The following is a 15,081-nucleotide window of genomic DNA, read 5'->3' as shown; positions in this document are numbered from 1 at the left end:
GAGAGGCTCCCCAGCTTAGTCCCACTGTTTAAGGCAAACCAGAGCATCCTAATCGGATCCCTCCCCGACCCAAACGCTCCTCCATCCCCACTCACCTCTTTCTCCAAAATGTGACGGCCTCGGGTCCTGGGCACGTCTTCCGCACTCGGCCAGCAGCCCCGCAGTGTGGGCGTGGTCCCCGGACAGCGGAGCCTGGCGCCTGGCGCCTGGCGCAGCCCTGGCGCCTCCTCCCTTTGGGCCCGGCCCTGGGAGGGAAAGGGGCGTGTGTTCCTTTAAGGGGCAGGCCCGGCGGGAGCGCGGTGGTTTGTCCGCAGCCGTTTCCTTTCTGGCCACTCACGGACCCCAATCCGCCCGCTTCCTCAGACCCGGCTAGCCCGCGTCCCTGAATCCGAGCCCCTTGAACCCTCGGGGCCATCGAGGAGTCGCGGTGGGGGGTGAGCGGACGGTGCGTTCCTCCCTCCCGCCTTCGGGGCTCCGGCGGGAGCCGGCGAGCGGGCCGGGCGGCCCCTGGCTGTGTACACCGACGGGGGCTCCAGGCGCGAGTGAGGTGAGAGCTGCGCTGGCGGGACCCGCGTGCGCACCGCGAGGAGGCACCAATGGGGTGCGTCTTGGGCCTCGGAGACCACCGCCCGGGTCCAGCCCCTTCCTTGCTGGCGACCACCCGACTCTTTACATCCTGTCCTCTCCTGTCAGGTCCTGCAGCCGCCCCCAGACAGCGCGCCCTGCGCCAGGTCTGCCCCCGAGGCATGCGTCCGATGCTTACTTGGGGGCCACGCTGGCGACACCCCGCGGGCAGGTGGACCTGCACTCCCAGGGCGAACGCAATGGGTCCAAGTCGTGTCAGGCCTCAGTTCACTGGGGTTTCTGCCCCGGGAACAGTGACACCCGAAGGGGCATGAATGGGCGGAGGGTAGACCCTGGGTAGAAGATGGGTCGCTCTGGGAAGAATTCGGGGCTCGCATGAACGTCCAGGAAGGAAACAGCAGGGGCCTTGGACTCCCTCAGCTTTGTCGCCAGCCTGGGACCTGGTCTGGACGGCGGCGGCCAGCGCTGACCCCCGAAGCGCGCCTGCTCTCTGTCTCAGAGGACAGTGATGACTGGCCCCTCTGCACGGGTCTGCGGGCTGGGAAGACTGGTAGGAGGCACCTCCGGCGTCCACTTTCCGAGGGGGCGGGGACGGGGTGGGGGCGCTGCAGGTTTCAAAGGCGCTCCTAAGCCCTAGCTAAACAGGGGCGCCAAGTCAAATTCCTCCCTGCCGAGAGCTGCTGCAGACCCGAAGGGCAATGCTGCCCTCTGCTGGTGCCCGGGGAATTCGAACGCTGGTGGAGCTCCATCTTCCTCCCAAGTCGGGGTGCAGCTTATTCTGGTGTGTGGGGGGATCTCCTGGCGAGTAGTGCTGGGAAAAGCAAAGGCTAGGCCATCAGGAGACCTGAGTTTTCTCTCACCTCCATCTGTTTACCAAAGGTAAAGCCTTGGCCTCAGTTTCCCCAGCTGTAAAGATGGGACAATGGTGGCTGCTTTCTCTCCTGGGCAATGAGAGAGGAGAAAGTCAGTGAGATAAAGTGGAGAGTCCCCTTTGTAGACCGTTCCCATAGAAATGGAAACTGATACTAGGGAGTGCTACCGCCGCCCTCCCTGGCAGTAGTCTCAGGGCTCCGCAGACCTGCCCTTCCTTAACCTTCACAAATTTATTTCCTGGTCTGTATTGTTGTGACTCCCATTTGACCGATGAGGAAAGTGAGACTGGGTGACTTGTTAGGAAGCGGGTGGAGCCAGAGCCGTATCCAGGTGGCCAAGCAGCCTAGTATTTGTGAACCTCAGTTTTCTTGTCTGTACACTGGGAATAGTAATTGTCACGCTCTAAGGTTCCCGGGCAATGACGTCCATGAAGGTGCATCGATGAAGCAGGAAGCAGCCCGTAAATATGACAAGTCGCTGTGGGGATTGGCTGGCAAATGCACAACAAGGCCCTGCCTCCTGGCTGTGTGGCCTTGGCATGGTTCCTTGACGTCTCTGTGCCTCTGTTCCCTTGTGGGTTAAATGGGGAGAGCAAAATTCCCCTTGACTGTGGGAAGTGCTGGAGGACTCCAGTCTGTTGTGCCTCAGTGCATGTTTCTGGGCCGTGAATTACCTCACTTGTGATTGTTAGGAATGATGGGAGACCAGTGTCCGGATGACATGGAGTCACACTGGTCCACGGCCCCTTTTCCTGGCACCATAGGTAATGGAGTGACTGTAACAAGACTTCTCACAATGTAAGAGCATCAAGCCTTAGCAATGTACGAATTCCTTAAGGTAAAGGGTGACGTGGGAGTCCCGGGGATACCTTTCTTTAGTGTAACAACAGTTGTCCCTCACTCTGCGAACTCCTGCCACCCACCATCCCAAACGCAGGGAGGAAATAGATCACAGCACAGCGTCTCTTCCTCCCAAATTCTCCCAACTCAACGTCCAGACTCTCGCCACCCTGACTCAAGGACGCATAGGTGAGGGCAGGCTGCCTCCGAGGGGACAGCTGTCTAGTACGCAGAGTCATCCTTGGAGTCATGCTTTGTAGAACTCAACCTCGGAAAGTTTTCTGATAAACCTAGGAGTCGGGCCCTGGCCAGGTGGCTCAGTTGGTCAGAGGAGCGTCACCCCATACACCAGTTCAATCCCCGGTCAGGGCACATGTCTAGGTTGTAGGTTCGATCCCCAGTCAGGGCGTATGGGAGGCAACCGACTGAGGTTCTTACATTGATGTTTCTCTTTCTCCCCCCGTCCCACCATTTCCTCTCTTTAAAATCAATAAACATATCCTCAGCTGAGGATTAACACAAAAAACTGCGAGGCAGATGAAGTTGCATAGACATTTCCCCTTGTGTTAAGAAGAAGATGACTTTACCCAAGGGTTGGATTTTTAATTTTGGTAAATCTGGTCTCTCTTGGGCTCCAGTGACCCCCAGGACCCCCACCTCAAAGGAGGAAGCACTTGCCCGGCAGTGACAGCAGCAAAGGGCTGATTGACGGCATCAGGTGCCAGTGTCCATGCAGTTAATGGTGCTGTTATTTTTATTAGGATTATTCTTGGTTTATTTTAGTGCTCAGGTTACAAAGTTGCATGTTTTAAGTATTATGCCCCAATTTTATTTTCCCCCTAACCTTGTTATTTTTTTAATGCATGATTTTGCAAAAATACACATCTTGCTCCCTGGGCATACAGATATCAGCCTGCCGCAGTTCGGCCATCAACCTGTGGTTTCCACCTTTGAGACTAGACTAGGTGGGTTAGTTTGGTGGCCACCAGGTGGGGGAAAGGATACCAGGGAAAGGATATCACTAATGGTTTTAATTGCAAGACCGACATATGACTCATGCTATTTCTGCTCACTGCCATTGGTCAGCTCTGAGTCACATGGCCTCGCCAAGCTGCAAGGGAAGCTGGTAACACAGCCTTCAGTCAACTGGTCACACACCTGTCTAGAACTCTATTACTTGAGGAGAAAATAGACCATAGTGGTGAAAAATGTCTTTGGGTGAATTTTATTTTATTTTTTAAGATTTTATTTGTTTTTTAGAGAGGGGAAGGGAGGGGGAGAAACACTGATGTGCGAGAGAAATATCAATCAGTTGCTTCTCACTAGGAATCGAACTGTCAACCTTTTGGTTCACAGGCCAATACTCAACCCACTGAGCCACTCAACCCACTGAGCCCTGCATGAGTTTTATGCTCTCCATTTCATAAACAAGGAAACCTGCCCAGAATCACACAACTAATAGGACGCAGGCTCAGAGAACAGTGCCTGGCATGCAGAAGGTGCTCCACAATTACCTGTGGAGTGACTGAATGAGTAGGTGCTGGAACCCAGGGATCTCAGCCCCCTGAAGAGGGACTCCTTTAATTGGCTTGTTTTCTCTTCCTTCCTGTTTGCCAGGCCACAGCCTTGCCCAGGACACACTGGCGCTGCTGCTGTGCACGACACCATGGGCCTGCTGCTCCGGGTCCTGCTGCTCTCGCTGCCCTGTGTCTCCAGCCTGCCCTTCTACAATGGCTTCTACTACTCCCACAGTCCCCGCAGCCGGAACCTGGGCCATGGCGAAGGTGGGTGGCCGCCGGGGTCTGGCTCTTTGCTCCCAAGGGTCAGCAAGGCCTCCACTGGCTCCCGCAGTGAAATGCGGGTTTCAGGCTGGGACGAGGGCACTGGGCTTGGAACCAGCAGCCTTCTCCCCATGCGGGCCCTTGTGGGGACCAGCCTCGTTTCTAAGATGAGCAGAAGAGATGGTTTGGTGACCCTGTGCTCGCTGGCCCCTCGGAGATGGACCCCAATGCACTTAAGGATGGTTACTTCTACTTTTTCTATTTCCCCAAAGTCCTGCCAATTTGTCAAGATCCATCTTAAGAAGATGACCTCTCTTGGTCTTCCCAGTGCCAAAGGGCTTTGGGGTTAGACAGATGTGAGTCTGAATCTTAATTTTGCCACTTCCTAACTACATGGCTTTGAGCAGGTTACTTTTTTCAAAATTTTATTTTATTTTATTTTTGGAGAGAGGGGTAGGGAGGGAGAAAGAGAGGGAGAGAAACATCAGTGTGTGGTTGCTTCTTAAGCGCCTCCTACTGGGGACCTGGCCCACAACCCAGGCATATACACTGACTGGGAATTGAACTGGCGACCCTTTGGTTTGCAGGTTAGTACTCAGTCTACTGAGCCACACAAGCCAGGCCTGGGCAGGTGATTTTTTAGGTAGTGGTTTTTGCTCCATTACTATGTGTCAGGCAGGCTTCAAGGCACCTTACACACACTGTGTCATATAAGCTTCACAAAAACTGTGACACAGGCAAGGGTGAGAATAAAAATGTTGACCAGTGTAGTGCAGGCACTGGCCAGGCCAGATGGAAGCTGGCTGTCCTCACAGCCCCGGAAGCAGATACTGTGCATTATTCTACCTCGTAGAATTGCTGAGCCAGGTGTCCAGGGCACACAGATCTTAAGGAGCCACTCTGAGAATTGTTTGTGGAAGGACTGAGAAGGTAGACACCACCTAGCCTGCCTGCCCATGACATGAGCGTCCCTTGGAGGCTCTTGGGGAAAATCCATTCTTGCCTCTTTCACAGCCAACGTCCCTGGCTTGTAGCTGCCTCTCTCCAGTCTCTGTAGTCACATCTCCCTCTGCCTCCCTTGAAACAGATACTTGCGTACCCTGGCCGGGTAGCTCAGTGGATTAGAGCATCATTCTAATATGCCACAGTTGCAGGTTCAATCCCTGGTCAGGGCACATACAAGAATCAACCAATGAATGCACCAATAAGTGGAACAGCAAACTGATGTTTCTCTCTCTGTCTTCCCTAAAATCAATACATTTTTAAAAAACAAAAACAAAAAGATACTTGTGATTGCAGTTAGGGTGCATCTGGAAAATCCAGCCTAAACACACTCCTTTTCTCAAGACCCATAATTTAATCACGTCTGTAAAGTTCATTTTGCCAACATTCAGGGACGAGGACCTGGATATTCTGGGGAGCCGTATTTTAGCCCACACACCCCTTTCTCCAGAATTTATTTTGTCCAAACGCTACTTTAATGAGATTGAAGAAAATGACTGGATTATCACAAATTTAGTAGCTGACGATGACAGGCATTTACTTGGCTCATGATTCCATGGGCTGGCAGTTGGGGCTGCATCATGCCCGTGCCAGCAAAGTCACAGTGCAGAACAAAGGGGTACGGGGGGTGGTGCAGCCCTGCGGCCATTCTTGCCGCCTGTCACACCCAAGTGCGGCGGGAGCTGGGAGGAGGGTGCCGTGGCCCTTGCAGGGGTGCGGATGAGCAGCGGTGGGTCTCCTTCTGCACCCACCTCTCCCCCAGGCCCCTTCCACGGAGTGAAGCTGGTGGTGGAGACGCCCGAGGACACCCTGTTTTCCCACCAAGGGGCCAATGTGACCCTGCCCTGCCGGTACCACTACGAGCCAGCCCTGGTCTCCCCGCGGCCCGTGCGCATCAAATGGTGGAAGCTGTCGGAGAACGGGGCCCCGGAGCAGGACGTGCTGGTGGCCATCGGGCTGAGGCACCGCTCCTTCGGCGACTACCGAGGCCGCGTGCACCTGCGGCAGATTGAGGAGCGCGAAGTGTCGCTGGAGATCTGGGACCTGCAGCTGGAGGACTACGGGCGCTACCGCTGTGAGGTCATCGACGGGCTGGAGGACGAGAGTGGCCTGGTGGAGCTGGAGCTGCGGGGTGAGACCGCCAGGGGGGCTGCGTGGCGCGGGGATCTAGGGGCCGAGGGGAGGGGCCCCGAGAGAGCAGCCAGACCTTTGTGCTTGAGGAGATAAACATTTAACCCTCAAAACAACCCTATGAGGAAGCTACTATTATTATCAGCCCCATTTTACAGATGAGGAAACTGAGGCACAGAGAGTTCAGGTAACTTAACTGGAGGTCACCTAGCTCGTAAATGGCAGAGCAGGCACGTTGACCCCATTCCAAGGGAGGGAGGTGGCAGCCGGTCGCACAGCTAATTAGAGACAGAACAGGGTTGGCAGGCCACGTGGATGGATGAGGCGGCCCGGTGGGAGGTGATAGGGAGTGGTGGGGACTGGGGCACGCTGCTGAGGCTGGGCCCTCCTTTTCGATGGCCCCACAGCCTTATTTCTCACAGCTCCGTGGGCTGGAAGTCTGAGACCAGGATCCAGCACGGTCTGGACAAGGGACCCCTGCTGGGCTGCAGACTTCCGGCCGTGTCTTCTCACAGCAGAAAGGCCGGGGAGCTCTCTGAGGTCTTCGATAAGGACATGCATCTCAGCACAAGGGCCCCATCTACGTGATATAAGCACCTCCCAAAGGCTCCAGTGATCACCTTGGGGCCTAGGATTTAAACACAGGAATTTGGGGAACGCATTGAGACCCCAGTGCTGGGATTCTTGCAGCAGCCTGGGCATGAGGTATTATTTGCCTTCCCTGGTTGGGGACATTAGCTGGCTGACTGATTCATTAACTTAACCCAGCGATTCTCAACTGGTGAGCTGCAAGAATTTTTAAAACATGCAATGTCTGACAATTTAGTCAGGGGCACGGACCTTTTTTCCTTCGACTCTCAAATGAAAACAAACGATAACAGCCAACACAACAATAGCCGTCTGGTGTGACTGCCTCGTCTTTAGCCATAAACATGTATGTCATATGATAGAGTTGTATCATATTGGTCATGTCCCTTAACAAGGTTGCATCTGATGGGTTAATTCTTGGCCTCAGAAATCCTTATATACAAGCACAGGCACCTGATTTTTAAAAAATCACTTAGTGGTAATGGAAAAAATATAATACAATTTTTTTTTAAAGATGTAAAAAAGTCACTTTAGAGCAAAAAGAGTAGGTAATAGTACTATTATAATTTTTTGTAAGTCAATCAAAATTATACCTACTTTTTTGTCAGATCAGCAAAAGATGTAATGCAGTTTTTGGTCCGCCGTGGAATTTGTCATTAGCTTTTGTGCCGTGGGATGAAAACGGCTGCAAACTGCTGCTCTGACAAGCTTGCAGCCTAGTCCTTCTAGAAGGGAGGTGTAACCCAGTGTCTGCCTTGGACTTGGACAGAGACCAGGCCGTGAGGGGTTTGCTGAGCTCCGATGTATGTCAGAGTATGTGCGTGTATGTCGGGATCACCTGTCCCCGCGGAGGTGGGGGCAGTGCCCCGGGGTCTCTGGCTGCCCTGCAAACCCCCTTTCCTCCCTCCCCAGGTGTGGTATTTCCCTACCAGCCCCGCCAGGGGCGCTACCGGCTCAACTTCCAGGAGGCCCGGCGGGCCTGCGAGGACCAGGACGCGGCGGTGGCCTCCTTCGAGCAGCTGTTCCGGGCCTGGGAGGAAGGCCTGGACTGGTGTAACGCGGGCTGGCTGCAGGACGCCTCGGTGCGGTATCCCATCGCGCTGGCCCGGCAGCGCTGCGGTGGCCTGGGCCTGGCGCCCGGCGTGCGCAGCTATGGGCCGCGCCATCGCCGCCTGCACCGCTACGACGTGTTCTGCTTCTCCGCTGCCCTCAAGGGTGAGTGGGGTGGCCCACACAGCCTGTGGGGGCGGGGCGGGGAGCGCCCGGGGCCCTTCGGGGCACCTGTGTTTGCCCCGGGGCACCGCTACCTCTAGCACCGCAGACGTTGAAGCGCGTGTGGCTGAGTTTGAGGGCTTTGATGCTGCTGGTCAAGCCAATCACTCGTTTAGTCATTCATCAAACACTGCCTGAATGCCTATGACTGGCTGGGGCCTGGCCTGCGTGGGCTCTAGGCATCACTGACAAGTAAAACCCAGTCTGCCCTCAAAAGCGGCTCATTTCCTGGGAAGGTAGTCAAGTGAAAACAGGAAGTGATGCAGAGCCACACCCCAAGCATCTAGGAACCTGCGCGGCTCATCTAGGGGCTCAGGAAAGGATGGAGCCAGCCAGAGACTCTGACTGGCCCAGCCCTGGTGGGGTGCCCACCCAGGGTGCAATGACGGAAGGGTTGGGGGGGTATGGGTAGGACAGGAAGGACCCCAGCCCTGTGGCAGGTGGGAGGGAGCTCTCAGAGAGGGCGAGGACTGGGAAGGTGCCCCTCAAAACATCTAAACAGGTGCCCACAGCATGGTGGCCCCCGGGGCCCAGGACGATCTTCGGGGTCTGGGGGGGCTGACATGGCTGCAGGTGCGGCTGTCCCCTCCGGCTGTCCCTCCCACTGCCCAGCCCTCGCGCCACTCCCCCCACACAGGGCAGGTGTACTACCTGGAGCACCCCGAGAGGCTGACCCTCTCGGAGGCAAAGGAGGCCTGCCGGGAGGACGGCGCCCAGATCGCCAAGGTGGGCCAGCTCTTTGCCGCCTGGAAGTTCCGTGGCCTGGACCGCTGCGATGCCGGCTGGCTGGCCGATGGCAGCGCCCGCTACCCTGTGCTTCACCCACGTCCCAACTGCGGGCCCCTGGAGCCTGGTGTCCGAAGCTTTGGCTTCCCAGACCCTCAGAGCCGCAAGTATGGTGTCTACTGCTACCGTCCTCACTAGAGCCTGTCCCTCACAGGCTCTATTTATTGAATGGCTCATTTTCCCTATTGGTTGGGGCCGTTTTCCCATTGTTTTTATATTTCTCAACTTAAAATTTAAAAAAAAAATGACCATTTTTGTAAAACCAGCAGATCCCAAATCCTCCCTTTGCTCAGGCAGACACCCCAAGGCTCCCCCAACCAGGGATCCTCCTGCCCGTCCTCTGGGCCATTTGAGCTTCGTCAGCTCACGAGGACTCTGTCGTCACGGAGCGCAGCCCCTCTCCTCGCCCCGGGGAGGCCGATGTCCAGAGTGGGCAGTGACGAGGCGTCGCCCACCGTGGCTGCAGCCTTCGCTCTGCCTCAGCCGTTGAGGGAGAGGGCGTGCGGGGCCTCAGAGCTGGGCTCCGGGCCTTGCAGTCCCCTGCCCTCTGGGGGAGGTGGGGTCCAGGCTTCTGTGGGAGATCCCAGGGAATAGGTTGGCGGGGGATGCTCCTCCCACCATTCATGCCCTCAGTTCAGGAGTCTGTGTTTTGTTCTCAGTTTTCCCAGTTTGGTCTGGGTGCTTAATTGGACAATACACGGTGCTGTGAGCCCCCTCCTCCTTCCCAGCCCTTGTCTGTCCCGCGCGGCCCTGTGCACGTCCATGAGGGCAAAGCCGGTCGACTGTCTCACAGACACACACTCTCTTTCTCTCTCTCTCTCTTTCCATCAAACACACCTGTACCCTCGTAAAATTAAAGCACACCAGGTATGACTGTGCTGGGCTCTCTGAACAGCCAGGATTTCCACCACTTTGGGTTTATTGGATCAAAACGTCTCCACAGCCACCATTCCTAAGGGCCCCTTTAGTCGACTCTAGACCACGGTTGCCCTCTCCTTAAACAAGATCAAAAAAATAGAAATAAAAAAGAGAAGGGAAAAGAAATAGATCTCTTCCAATGTCTTTATTATAATTATCATAATCTTCAATTTTCAAAAATATAAATAGGTGCACGGAACCCTGGTGCCTGCACGGTCCCGGGGGTGGGGGTGAGGGGAGAGGAGTGGGAGGGCCTCCCACAGGGAAGGGAGGGCCCCCCCCCAGCCCTGCCGAGAGAGATGACACCTGCCAGGGTGGCAGACCGGCGAGAGGACCCGGCAGAGGGACCCTTGGAGGGAGCCCGACCCCGTGCGGCGGCGGAGGACTCCGCGATGGCGCGTGCCTGCCCGTCACCCAGGGCTGCGGAAGCGCCGCCTCCCCCCCCCCCGGCGTCTCCCCACATGGGGGCTGTGCCCGCATCCCGTACATTCAGCTGCGCTCCCCGGCTCTTCCTGCCCTGGGCCTCTGCCCTCCCAGCTCCTCCCGCCCCCTCCTCCCTCCTCCCTAGCTCTCCCTGGAGGTCAAAGAACCAACGATTGCACTGCTCTTGGATAAAGTCAGCAAACAAAAAATAATCTTCTTTATTTAACTTAACCCCTCCCTGCTCCCCCTGTCCCTGCACTGGTCCCTGGAAAGGCACAACGGGAGATTGAAGAAACGTCTCTAAACTCAGTCCACGGGGTACAATACGTTGGCTTTGCTTTGGCATTTCGGGGGAAAGTCGGATGCGTTTTTGGCAATTTGGGGGGTGGTGGGTGCATACACAACGTGGGATTTAATTTTTTCCTTCTTTAATGGAATTCCTTATATGACAGAAAGCGGCAAGAAGAGGACACCATCCGCGTGGGACGTCAGCCTGGACAGGCTCCTGGGCTCAGCATCCTGGGCGCGTCCGGGGGGCCCTCTCAGTGGGCCGTGCTGGGGCGGCTCCTCCGCTTCTGTAGTCTGCGCTTGTAGGTGGCGGCTGGGAGAAGGGACAGGGGCGGTCGTGGTGAGCCCTGGGGAGAAAGCGGGCGGCCTGCCTCTCCCTGTCTTGCCCTCTCTCCGCTGGCTCCCCTCCCTGCAGGAGCCTGGGCCAGTGAAGGCAGCCTGAGGTTTTTTCCTGCCTCCCAGTTTTGATTTTCCTCGAATCAGCTTGGGCTAAGGGGCTGTGGACAGGTGTTGAAAAGGAAAGTGGGCCGCCTGCTTTCTCCTTCCTCCTTGGGGGCGGGCGGGGGCAGTGACCAGTGGCCTTGTCTGCAGATGGTGCTGACCGTGCGGGTTTAGGGTCCCCAGGTACTCGTGGGACAGGGAGGAGAACACGTGGCGGGGCTGTAACGCTGGGCCAGCGCAGGGGGGGAGGGAGGATGCTCACGGTCCGTGCAGGTGATCCGAGGCTCCTCCCAGTGCCCGCTGGGCAGGCACCGGATGGTGGGCACGTGGCGCTGGACGAAGCCCTCCGTGCACTGGTACCGTACCAGCGAGTTGATCTCGTACCGGTCCTTCTTCTGGCCGAACATCCTGGCGTGCTCCACCACGGGGGGGTCTCCGCAGGCCACTGAGGGGCAAACACTCTTCAGAGAGGGACCTCAGGGGGTCTCTGTGATGACCCCTGCCCTGGATGAGGAGCCAGCGTGGTCCCCTCTGGCTGGGGTGAGACCACCTGGAGCCCGGGAGCCAGGACAGGGGCCTGGAGCCGGGACACCCAGCCGTGAGCCCTGGCTGCTGACCAAGGGGCGTTTTCACACCGGGCTCAGAATCTGGAAACCATCTGGGTTCCTCGCTGACTCAGAGCAGTAGGAAGGGAATAAAAGGAGGGTCTTCAGGGGGGAAGAGAAAGATGGAGGAAGGGAGGGAGAGAAAGAGGGCGAGCGCCAGGCAGACCATCTGCCTCTTATTTATGAAAACACCCTGGGTCCGGGGGAGAGTGGGGCCTCAGCCGGACGGCTGACTCCAGGAGACGCCGCCCCCAGGACAGTCCCAGGCTGCTTGGTGGTGACGGAGTGACTGACGGCAGCAGCCAGGAGACGTGGGCACGCACCCTGGTCTCATCACACAGCAGGCACTGGTTCCTCCCACTCGGGCCCTCGCAGGCCCGCCTCACCTGTGCCCTTTTTACACGTGAAGGGCAGGTGGTAATTGCAGGGCACGTCATTCCACTCGCCCTTCTCGTGCCAGATCATCACCACGCAGTCCTCTCCGCTGGCGAAGAAGTTGTCAGGCTGGTTGGGGCGCCAGTTCTCAAATTGCTGTGGGTGGGGGTAGGGAAACGGTGATGAGGGGGCAGGAGCCTCCTGGCTGGGCCTGACCCCCAACTCCCCGCCTCTAAGCTCCGCTCTCCAATCTCCTTTCTTTTCTGGCAGCGGTGCAAAGGCTGCTGGGAGTCTGGTCAGGATTGTCCTGGCTGTGGTCCTTCTCAGCCCTTCTCAAGGACAAGGTGTCACAGTCCCTGTTAATGAGCTGCTGTCACCCCCCTGTTCCACAGAGGCCAGCAGGGGACGGGCACGCAGGCTGCCTCGCTTGGGTAGGACCGGGCTGGCAGAGACCAGGCTGCCAGTCTCCTCGGCCTCCCTAGGCTCCTCCCTCTGGCCTGGCCCCGGGACAGACAGATGCCCTTTCCCATAGTGTAACCGAGCCCCTCGCCCGTGATCCTGGCCGCGTTCACCCCTCCCGGGAAGCCTCCCTGGAGGCCCTTCACAGACAGACAGCATTTACTGTGTGTGTTCTCCATCTTGGCTTCTATGGTGCTGTTGGCGCCCTTAGGTCCTCCGTTTTCGAGGAACCCCTCTCAAGCTTCCTCACGGCTCTTGCGGGCGGTGGCTTGCCCTCGCCCATTCCTTGCCGTCCGCATTCCCCTCCTTCCTTCATGGGGTCATTCACTCAGCTCGTCCAGCCCTGGGCTGGCGGCCAAAGGTGGACACGCACGAGACACCCTCTCTGTGCCGAGTGTCCGGTCCAGCAGCTGCTCAGGGAGTGTTTGCATGGGGTTTGAATGCGTCACCCTCCGGGGGCCTTTATTCCCCTCGTTGGTGTCACCAACTCTTCCTGGAGCCCCTGGCAGAACTCACCAAGGAGTGTCCATCTGACCAGCGGAAGTCCCCTTCGATGGTCCTGTCGTTCAGGCCGATCCACTGGTAGTTTTGGGCATTGTCTGAAGAGAGGACATGGGCATTGGGTGTGGCCCTGAGCACCCTGGGGATGTCGCGGACACGTGCGCTCAGAGGCAGAGGAGATGGGGGGGACATGGGTGGGCTCCGGGGAGCATGCCGCCTGCCTCTGAGGTCCTGGACGGGGTCTCGGCCCATGCACGCCGGAGCCCTTCAAACCCCCTCCCCAAGCTGGCACGGGCTAGTGACAGCCACAGGCTAGGCTGGGGCTGGCTCTGACAGACAGTGGGCTGTCCTGGGTGCTGTGGGCACCGTTGGTCCCAAAGACTTCTCTCCTCTTCTCTCAGGGAACTCAGGCTGCAGAGTCCCCTCCCTCCCGGCGCCCACCCCTGCAGCCTCACTGGGTCCCTGGAAACCCCGCCAGACTCACTGTTGACAAACTCCTGCTCCTCGGGGGTGACGATGCTACTCAGGTGTGACTGCTGCTCCCGACACCGGCTCTCCGCGTCCACCCAGCTCTCGCGGTCGGGGAAGTGGCGGTAGCAGTGGCCCTGGAACTTGGTCCAGCCCTCCTCGCACAGCTCCTGGTCTGCAACACAGGTCAGGCGCTTGATGGGAGGGGCCGGGGCCGACTGCGGATGGCGGAGGCGGCGGCCAGTCTCACAGTGCAGATTTCTGCCCTCTCCCTGCCTTCGGGGCTCCCCCTCAACGGAGGGGAACGGCCCAGCCAGATGGGAGCCCAAGCCGGAAGCCATGTCTTTCCCTGATGTTGCCTGCCCCCACCCCTACCCCCAGAGCTTTCCTCCTGTGGATGTCAGCTCTGCAGGGCTGGCAGAGTTCGGCGGGCCCAGTAAAGAGGTGGGGAGGTGGGAGGTGTGGAGCTTTGAGGCAAAACATGGCTCAAAGGCTCTGAGGATGTCTAGTTTGAGAGGGAGGTATGTGGAAGGCACTGGCAGTTGCAGCCGCAGCAGGTGGAGCTGCAGGCATGAAATGGCACGTGGGGTGGGCACAGAGGAGCGGAAGTAAGTCTGCTTTGGGTCCAAAGAGGACAAAGAGCTCCGTGGGTCCATTAGGGCTGGCTCTGGCTGAGCACACCGCGCCCGCCCCTTGGAATTCAAGGCAACCAGCTCTGGGGGTCCTGGCCTGTTCTTTTATTTCTTGGTGGCAGAAGAGGAGAGGGGAAGAAGCTCTCTGCTCCCAAAGCTACGTTGGCAGTGGAGGAGGGGCCGGTTTGGAGCTCCCAGGGTGGCCTGGGGGTGAGGCGGAGGCCCAGGCGTGCTGAAGGCGGCTTGCTCGGGCTTGGGAGAGCTACTCTGCCCCTGTCTCTCCAACTCTGCCTGCAGCAACACACAGTAGAGGCTTTTGGTGGGCCCCGTGGGACTGTTATACCTCAGACATGGGCGGAGGCCACCAGCGAGGGCTCCCCTTGGAGCCCACTGTTAACATCTGCTGGCACAGCCTTGGACAGGGAGTTCCAAGCCCCTCTCTTCCCCCTGCTCCAGGGCCCTGGGGCTGAGTGCAGGGCCACGGTCCTCCCAGGCTGCCTGGCCGCCTCCTGGAGGGTCTGGATGTTCCAGGAAGGAGGGGAAGGGGTGCCGGCGCGGCCGGTTCAGAACAGACACTCTGGGGAAGAGCGCAGGAGGCCGGCATGCTGAGAAGAAAGAGGCGGAGCAGCAGCAAGTCTGAGGAGGAGGCGCAGCGGCCAAGGCCTCCTGAGGCCGAGGTGTGGGGAGAAGGCGGAGAGGCCAGAGGCAGGTGGCCCCCCCTCGCCCCTAGGCTGGCTGTGGGGCCCATTCTTGGGCCCCATCCGCGTCCATGGGCTGAGCTGGAGGCTGGGGATGCTGCAGGGGTCGGGGGCTGGGGGCCGTGCCGTGCGGGATGGAAGCTCTGGGAGAAATAACAGCGGCCTTCCAGGAAGGCTGGGAGAAGCGGGGGACCGAAGCCAAGGTGTGAGGGCCCGTGGGGTCGTGGGGGCTCAGGACTCGAACGGAAGAAGAGATGCGGCCCTGCTTAGCTGGGTGCCCTGGACCGTCTTTCTGCAGAGCCCTGTGAGCGCCCTGCGTCCACTCCCGCAGGGCACCTCCCCTCCCAGCCTGGCGCCCGAGAGCGCCTGTGTGTGCACCGTCCAGACCCTTCGCCCCGATGACAAATATGTTGGCA

The 15,081-nt window shown here is 58.2% G+C and overlaps 2 protein-coding genes across 4 annotated transcripts in view; one reads left to right on the top strand and one right to left on the bottom strand.

The window, feature by feature from the left end:
- Nucleotides 1–3,940: 3,940 nt before the first annotated feature.
- HAPLN3 (hyaluronan and proteoglycan link protein 3) lies at nt 3,941–8,995 on the top strand. The gene is made up of 4 exons (XM_054577582.1): nt 3,941–4,081; nt 5,844–6,212; nt 7,712–8,014; nt 8,709–8,995. Exons 1-4 carry the CDS (start codon nt 3,964–3,966, stop codon nt 8,993–8,995), a joined length of 1,077 nt encoding a protein of 358 aa, XP_054433557.1. The 5' UTR covers nt 3,941–3,963.
- A 1,400-nt stretch (nt 8,996–10,395) lies between these two features.
- The window catches only part of ACAN (aggrecan), a 42,553-nt gene continuing 37,867 nt past the window's right edge, over nt 10,396–15,081 (bottom strand). For all 3 annotated transcript variants that reach the window (XM_054577578.1, XM_054577577.1, XM_054577579.1), the window contains 5 exons: nt 13,352–13,510; nt 12,883–12,965; nt 11,919–12,063; nt 11,190–11,372; nt 10,396–10,799 (listed from right to left, as the gene is read on the bottom strand). In XM_054577578.1, the coding sequence (XP_054433553.1) occupies nt 10,741–10,799; nt 11,190–11,372; nt 11,919–12,063; nt 12,883–12,965; nt 13,352–13,510 (629 nt within the window). In that variant the 3' untranslated portion in view covers nt 10,396–10,740. The remainder of the gene's footprint in view (nt 10,800–11,189; nt 11,373–11,918; nt 12,064–12,882; nt 12,966–13,351; nt 13,511–15,081) is intronic.

The sequence above is a fragment of the Pteronotus mesoamericanus genome, unplaced genomic scaffold (genome assembly GCF_021234165.1).
Source record: "Pteronotus mesoamericanus isolate MK-2021 breed Mesoamerican mustached bat unplaced genomic scaffold, CSHL_Meso_final contig_438, whole genome shotgun sequence".
Classification (NCBI taxonomy): domain Eukaryota; kingdom Metazoa; phylum Chordata; class Mammalia; order Chiroptera; family Mormoopidae; genus Pteronotus; species Pteronotus mesoamericanus.
The sequence above is the reverse complement of the archived record's forward strand: the minus strand, read 5'-3'. Positions and strand labels throughout refer to the sequence as shown.